General features: G+C 36.7%; 1 protein-coding gene across 1 annotated transcript; it reads right to left on the reverse strand.

Moving 5' to 3' along the window:
* Positions 1-213: 213 nt before the first annotated feature.
* On the reverse strand, positions 214-7,967 carry LOC140167487 (extracellular matrix protein 3-like). The gene is made up of 8 exons (XM_072190794.1): positions 7,964-7,967; positions 7,028-7,264; positions 6,710-6,826; positions 5,870-6,094; positions 3,859-3,963; positions 3,233-3,484; positions 2,062-2,253; positions 214-636 (listed from the first exon to the last, which is right to left on the reverse strand). Exons 1-8 carry the CDS (start codon positions 7,965-7,967, stop codon positions 617-619), a joined length of 1,152 nt encoding a protein of 383 aa, XP_072046895.1. The 3' UTR covers positions 214-616.
* Positions 7,968-9,007: the final 1,040 nt, after the last annotated feature.

The following is a 9,007-nucleotide window of genomic DNA, read 5'->3' on the forward strand; positions in this document are numbered from 1 at the left end:
CACTCTTACACAGACCAGAGACAGAATAATTTTAGACATGTTCTGTAAATGTCAGAAAGAACCATTTAGAACACTAACTGTCATTATGTATGTAGAACCTCTAGAACCCGTTTTTCTAAGAGTTACATGGGACTATTACCATATTGATTTCAATAATTCATGCACACTCCTGTGTCTATGCATTGGTTTGCTTCAAGTTCGGTAGTGACGCGATGCTTTTAAGCGATTGCGCCGCAATCGTGCCGACAAACCCAGACAAACATCCCTCGAATACGAGTACGCTCTGCGCGATAAACTTTATGCGCACGACTCGATATTGCGACCAGCAAAATACTCACGTATGTGTCGCTACCGCACTTGAGCTGAACCAAAGATAGGTCCCGGGTCTATATCTAAATCCAGTTCTTTGCAATCCAGTTTGAGATACACGCCTTCACTTTAAACATATTTGCTACTTATTTTAATTCTAAACACTGGAATTAGATCCTTAGAATTAGATCTATTTAAAATTCCAAGTCCTGGATAATAATTGTTTTTAAATCTATATAATACAGCTGCTGAGTCTTCGGCATTGGAATGCTGTCTGGATTTATTCCACAGCTTCGACAGAGTGATGTTAGTGATACACATTATAGCCTGCAGACAAGAAAGAGACCAATATACACTGTGTTAACATTTAAAATGTTTACCAGTGCCCAACCTGAGTTCAAACACTTAATAAATTTTTGAGTATCAGTGCAAAGCGTATATTTTTCTCATTAATCTTGAGAAATATAATGGGCTGAAAGGTGCTTTGGTCGGATTTTTAAAGTCGGTCAAAACGTGTCTGAAGTGGGTAATTTCCACGTAAGGGACGGCTTCAAAACTCAACCGTCGGTTGCCTGCCGGTTCTACACGGTTCTATCCGGTTGAAGTCTTTGAGTTGTAAAAATGGGACGCAGTTCAACCGCCGATCGAGTTTTGAAGCCGCCCTTAAATGCGCTTCAAATGCACATTTGACTCCCATATCAAGGAATGGGTTTAATGTCATTTAATTCAAGTGGAAACAGTATATGTAATGAAATCGGACCATTCTCCTTTAATAGTATGCTACAGATGCACATAGGCCTGCATCAGTACTTTGTATAGGCCCTATATAAGGACTATTAAGTAAAATATTATACAAATATTGACTGCTATGAGGGGCATGGTTAAAAATATAGGCCCAAGGTGATCTCAAAACCAAGTCATGGTTTTGAGATCACCGCGGGCCTATAATGTTAACCATGCCCCGAATAAAAAGCAGTCAATATTTGTTTTATATACCAAATCTTAAGATTCTTGTCATCTGTTTGGTTAAGCATCGATTTTGGGAAGAGAAATTAATAGTTTCAAAGCGAACGGCACACAGATTACAATCTGCGATTTATGCGTAATTATAGCGCGTGAAAACATTAACGCGTGCGTAATATCATTTTACGCTGGGAAAAACGCGCAGTTTGATCGTGACGCACGTGACCGGTCCATAGTTCATCTCCATGGACCGGTCCATAGTTCATTTTGCGGGCATAGTTAATTCAATGACTGCACTTTCAACCAATCAGATGACAGGAATCTATATAGGCCTATAAGGTATTTAATATACAAATATTGACTGCTATGAGGGGCATGGTTAAGATCATAGGCCCGCGGTGATCTCAAAACCATGCTATGACCCAAGGCGCACCGAATAAAGCAGTCAATATTTGTTTTATATACCGAATAGATACGTGGATGTTGCGATTGCGCAGTTTGATCGGGACGCACGTGACCGGTCCATAGTTCATTTCCAAGGACCGGTCCATAGTTCATTTTGCGGGCATGGTTAATTCAATGACTGCATATTCAACCAATCAGATAACAGGAATCTATATATGAGGTATATAAACAAGTTTATAAGATCATATTGCAGAGGATTAGAGTTTCAGCATTAAACATAAAATGAAAAATAAAAATAAAAATAAAAAAACTTTTTTTTGCTTCAAACAAACTTTAAAATTTGGTTTATTCATATATTTTGTAAAGTACAATTATATCAATTACCTCTAGGGCCACGGTAGCCCCTATAAGTAGCTCGAGGTGCACGTCTTTCCACCACCGGGAATGTTGCTTTGGATCTACCGACAGCCCGTGTGCAAATCCAACAAGCCGTTGCAATAGACGCAAGAACGGCTATAGCTGCTATAAACCCTGCTACGATGGCGACAATACTTAATGTTGTAAATGATGAATCATCTGAAAAGGGAGAGAGAGCGAGTTAACTATAATTTATGATTGCTAAGTTTGTAGCAAGATAATTAAAGAGCACAAAATAAAGGCAACATCCTAGTATTTACATGCTTATTTATTTTATTCCGATTTAATCTGGGTAAACCCTTCAATGTACTTCAATGGATTTTTCTAAGGTTCAAAGGATTAACCAAGAATTTTTTTTAAAACTTTAAACGGAAACTGAAGGCAAATGATAAATATTCACCTGCTAATATTTTCGGTGACTAACTGTTACCATCTTCAGGCAGTAATGACTGGCTGACTGCTGTCTTCTTCGCACTTGGACTATTCAGGCATTTCTAGAAGACAGTCATAAATTCTCAGAAGATCCCGGTCACGTCTCTGTTTAGCTTGACTTGTTTCTCCTGTCTGATGGCTATAGACTCTTTATCCAAGAATTTAGGACTGTTCTAAAATCAACGACTTTAATGTTGGCACACTTTGGCATAATAACTATAAATCGCTGCCCCTCTCCCCCAATTCAATGTTGATGAAAGTAATTTTGACATTGGGCTCTCAGTCCCCCAACATTGGTTGAGGGGGAATGGGGAAGGGAAAAGGGGAAGGTTTGTAGTTCTCATCAAACATAGTTATACTAATTTCATTGAACTCAGCGGCAGCAATGAAGAGCACCAACATATTGTCAAAGTGTGCCAACTAAATATTTCTTCGATTATAGAAACACCTTGATCATCCAAGTGCAAAAGAGACAGCAGTCAGCATGTCATTATTGCCTGAAGATGGTTACCGAAAATATTAGCAGGTAAATATTCATTATTTGCCTTCAGTTTCCGTTTAAAAGGTTTAAAATTGTCTTGTTATTTTAATTACCAGTCGATCTAAGGACATGAAGGAATATTGGGTATTAGGTGCATAGATACGTTGACTCTACATTAAATCTGTACATGGTCATTTAATCCTATAAATAATTTTGCACATATACCTCCACCTCCTGAACCATCACTAGAATCATCATCAATTATCAGTACATCAGCAGAATACGGATCACCAAGGACTCCATTCACAGGATTGAATAGCTTCACCATGAATACCTCGTCTTCTTCTGCGATCTCGTCATTTCTGATTTGAACATCAACACGAATGTTCTCTTGTCCTGCTGAAAAGGAGAGGGTTCTTGACACTGAGACAAAGTCGTCTGGACTTGATGAATTGGTAACGTACGATGTGACAAAATCTGAAATTGACCAATTATTTGTGAATATTATGGGTAAATGCAATATGCAAATGATTATTCAAATCAATTAAAACAATTAGGAGAGTTTCTTTCTGTATTAAGTTTAATCACTAAATTGAACAGAGTATGTGTGTTGATAAGCTTATAATAATGCAAAAACTGGTTAATTTTGCATGTACCTCCAGGTGCTGGTAAGACAACTCTACTACCAAAATTGTCTTTGAATACAATTATTTCACAATAACAAGATTAATGGGATTAGTTTTATAGTTACATAGCATAGATATATTTTTAACAATCATGATAGTATGATATTACAACCTGATATGATTACATCACACCATAATGTAAAATGAAACATGAAAGCATCTTACCAACGCTGGCAGTCCCATCGATGGAGCCTGTTCGTAATACCTGTAACATGAGAATCTCATCCTCTTCACTTACATCATAGGAATCGGCATCAAACAGAATTGTACCTAAAAGATACACATAGACAATTGCTGGTTATAATATTAATCTACTGAAACAACACAACTGCATTAAACGTGTAAAAGGATCATGTAAAAGAATGAAGACTGACTTTTTGGAGCATTTTGAAGATCTATTGCATTGAAGAATAAAACATTCAGCAACAATATACAGTCTATTACCTACTGAAACCACGCCAACAACACAGATACCTATTTGTAATCAGTAGCTTATCCCTCTCTACTGTCTATACGCTACATCACGAAAACTGTTATCAAGAAACGAGAACATTGATGTAGTTTTAATTATTCTCGGCGGTACCCTTAATTGATGCAACACTTTTGTTCACACAAACCGCATAGGTTTAATACCTTTTAAATACCAAGACACCACCACGCACACCCCGATAGCCCTACACACATATGCACGCCACCCCATCCCAACCTACACCCCGGACCAGCACCACATAGGCACCCTACATGCATATTTTCATTCACCCCACCCCCCACACACACCCCTACCATACCAATATACAGTTAGCACAATACAGAAGGTAGAATATACAAATATATACTGCCATGAGAGGTTCTGGTTAAAACTATGGGTTCGAGGTGAGATCAATAGGAAAATAGTACTATTGATCTCAGCGAGGGACCATAGTTTTAACAGAACCTCGAATGAAGGCAGTATATATTTGTTTTATATCCTTCATTCATAGATTTTTTGTTCATTGATTGGTTAAAAGATTATATGAAAACTCCACCATGCTTCAAGATAGGCCTAGGTAGGGCCTATGCAAGGCAGGCCGGTTTAGGCGGTTCAAAAACTCGCACTGTCATGTTCATGTGTTAGGTTTTTAAGCTTACTCACTGTCAGTGTTTATTTGTTCAAGTTTAGCCTACATGACATGTGTAAACTCGAAGGTCATCGTGCAATCGGGATAGACCTCCATACGCACGGTACTAGGCCAGCTACCTTCATGCATGCATGGCCTAGGCGGTCCGAGACTGGTCTCGCACTGTCAGTGTTTGTTTTTAAGCTTACCGTGTCAGTGTCGCTCTGAATCTGACTGTGTTGGTCTGTGGTATGAATTCAGTAAATATTCCTGCGCTAGAACTGGTAACAATTCAAATTAAACAGCTGAAGTTGTGATCTTCTTCAGCAGTAGCAGCCCACTCCAGCTTGATTTATATTTCGCCATTTTTGTGTTGTCGTTTCTAGGCAGTGACAAAATACTCTTATAGTCAATGTCGACGTTCAATGTTATTGTTATGCTTTATGGACTGCGACGTGGGTATGCTGCTATCCGTAAATAGTAAATATCCAAAATTACTATTTACGGCTTGAAGGTACTATTTACGGACGTAAATAGTACTTTTTCGCACTTCCTCACAGAATAGTGTGTTTATTTTTGATCACGTGACACACTTTTAACCAATCAATGAACAAGAATCTATGAATGAAGGATATAACAGTTCATAATTCATGACCTTATAGCCAAACTGAGGGTTGATTTTGAAAATCAAGGCGAGCATAATCACGGCAATGTTTTCTTTAATTTGAGATATCAGAGACAGCAAAAAATACAGAAATAACCAAGTTATGAAACTCAAACCGATAGAAGGTACAGATTCAAAAGTTGAACTCCTATTGGTCTGTGCACATTACAATAACTTTATTCAACATGGTCAATCATGGTGAGTACCGCGGGCAGCGGGGCTTGCTACGGAAACGTTGACCATGTTGATGGACAGTGAAAACTCATGACATGCATGTCTGTACAAACCAATAAGGTTGCAACTTTTGAATTTGTTCCTTCTATCGGTTTTAGTTTCATATCTTCGCGTTGGCTATAAGGCAATGTGTCATGAACTGCTAGCTTATCATGGCTGTATATGCTATTAGTTTTCTTACTATCATCATCATAGATGTTCACTATAGCTTCATCACCATCTACAAAAGAACCTGTAGATGGCTGCGATAGTTGGACCCGAAACCGTTCCAAAGGCTCTTGCACAGAATCATCTATGATTGGTATGTTTAATGTATAAGACGATACACCAGGCGCAAACTGAATAGTCCGTGAAGAGACTGATGTGTAATCTGAACCGGTGGCTTCTATTCCTTCTGTAGTAACAACTGATTAGTTCAAAAAAAAAGCATGGTTACACTCTGAGAAAAGAGGTTTAATTTAACATCATATGCTCATATCGCATTGTTTATGTTTTTTCTACCTTCTTGTTTAAGGGTGTTGTCAGATAAAATTTTTGTAACGAATTATCCAACAAACACACATCTTCTTTGAAGAAAACAATCGCATGCCCGAAAGGTTATAGAAAAGGTTGTCAGAATTTACATAAAGGGCATAGAAAGAGAATAAAATGCAAAAGCTTCTAACATAACAGTGTTGATAACAAATTTTGCAAACTATAAAAAAAAAAAAAAAATGACAATAATATGTTGGCAACATTTTGAAAACAATTTTGTAGTGTTTTTCAAACAAAATATTTTAAAATGTTTTCATGACCTTTAAACATAATCCGACATTTAAATGTTATTCAAACTTATTTAACAATACCAAAATTTGTGTTTGTTGGGAGGGTTCTTTGATCCATAAGAACCAATAACGTTCTTCCAGAGTTGATGAGCTTTGCTTGTTTTTTGAACAGATGAAGAGGCGTTGTAAATATGACAGAACAGAATTTTTCTTGTTTCAAAACACTTTTCTGTGAATGATGACAAAACAGAACTTACCCACAGACGTTGCTCGTAGCAAGTAATTATTCCGAATGATCTCAACGTCAACGTGTCCCATCGATTCTAAAACGTCTATGCTAGTCTTAGCAAAACTGTAATACGTGTTGGGAAACTCTGGAAACAAACACACCATAGCGCACATTTGAAATATTTTGGAAATATATTTCTCCTTCTTTGATAAGTGCTATTATCAAAAGACTAAATGTTAGCAAGTTCCATAATAATAATATAAGGTCTTTTCAAGGTCTTTTCAAAATGAGGGTTTATAGGAAAGGGGTCACATAGTAACGAGCATTGTCATCTGGAATTCTTTACCTGTTTCATCGTTATCATCATCTATAATAAATATATTAGCACTAGCAGGCCCACCAATCGAACCTCCAATAGGTTGGTATAATTCTACCATAAAAGATTCAATATTTTCCGACAGCCCGTCGTCCGATATGCCAACATCAATATAGCGGACATTTTGATTATGGTCAAATGCAACGTGTTGATCAAGATAGTTGAAGTCTTCATTTTCTTTAGCTGCTCCTTCTCTGGTCCGAATGTCTGTATTGGAATCGGGTTTATATAGTTTGGTTATAACATCATTGCAAAACGTGATCAACAATATTAGTGCTTTTAGTCTTAAGGTGGTACTACACCCCTTGATAAATTTACCGCTAGAATGTACCTCATTTCGTAACATTATATAATGAACCACTTGTCTTGAATCACTGAAATTTCAGTGAAGTAATTGGATTCCTTGCCCCTATAATATACATGACTGTTGTTACCGGTCTGTAGTTATTTTTTGAGAAAAATGCAAAATTAGTCACAGAATTTATCAGGGGGTGTAGTACCACCTTAAATAGGTAAATGGAATTCGCTCCAAGAGAATCTTTAAAAACATGTTTGACCAACACCACTGAAGTATTTACACCTGAGAAATGTTATCATTTCAAAACGTAATTACACGTCACTTCACCGTACTCAATTATAATTTTTAGATTTGTGCTCCATTATGTTTGGGCGAGGCTCAAATTATATATGGCATTATTGAGGCAGGCTCAAAGGAGGCCTTTATAAAATATAAATTCCTTTAAAAAAGGAATGGGGCGCACAATGTGAGCCTGGAGAATGTCGTGAAAGTTAACCCAAAAGATATAGGAAATTATTCTATCATTATGCTCTCTCTATGCGAATGTACTGAACAGATGGTATCTGCAAATGGATCATACAATGAACAATTCTTAATTCAAATCTTACTCATCAAGAAACTTACAGAGGGACCCAAGTGAGGTGGCATCACCATATCTAATGATAGGAATGCGAACTGTGCGTTGGTTTTCATTAACATCATAACGTGAAGCTCCAAAAACAAAAATGGCTGAGGAAAAATGAAAAGTCACAGACACAAAATCAAACAATATTATAATGTTAACATGTACCGATGCTATTCATTTCAATATGAAGAACAATTCTGGTATAAATATCGACCCTTCTGACAATTAAAGGAAAAGAGACGATCAGAGACAAAAAATGTCTTTCAGCAGTTCCGTTAATATTATTTTTATTTCATGTCTGTTTTACATTGTCATTGTTTGAAGCATTTGAGGTTCTATTGAACCCAACATTCCTTTTTCATGATAGGTATACTTTGAGTTTGAAATAAATACATGACTGGCTGCTTTCTCTACTGTATGTTAGATCAATAGTTACAACAATACAAACCCCATTTATATGCATTTTCAGCATATAACAAAACTCAAAGGTCAGACCTTTATTTTGTTTCCAAAAGGCACTAAATCCAATAGCTGCCTTGCGTCACATTTTTCTGATATATTTTAACATTTTAAAGTTTAAATGACATTTAACGATTGGATATGTTTGTAACTCTAGCTTATTTTCTAACTATTTTCAACATCATTTTGTCCCCTAAAAATGCAAAGTTTTAAAATGACTGCCATTGGATTTAGCTCCTTTTGGAACCAAAAATTAATTTTCTTTTGTATTTATTATTTTCTTCTTCCCACGTGAGCTTAAAGAGATTTGGAACTATTTTTATAAAGTTAACCAAAAAAGTTATAACTATTCTTCTGGTGCGCTGTTATTAGATTGGCACGGTTGCTGCTACTCTTAGGAATATCTTCAAATGAATTTTACACAATGCAGCCGTTGGAGTTAGCGCATTTTGGAACCAAACTCTTTATATACCTTTACTTACTTTGCTCTAAGTCATTGTCATATATCATTGCATTTGCACTCGATAAATCCTCATCCAGACTGCATCCAACTGGTTCACTGAGGACG

Source organism: Amphiura filiformis, chromosome 13 (assembly GCF_039555335.1).
Source record: "Amphiura filiformis chromosome 13, Afil_fr2py, whole genome shotgun sequence".
Lineage (NCBI taxonomy): Eukaryota > Metazoa > Echinodermata > Ophiuroidea > Amphilepidida > Amphiuridae > Amphiura > Amphiura filiformis.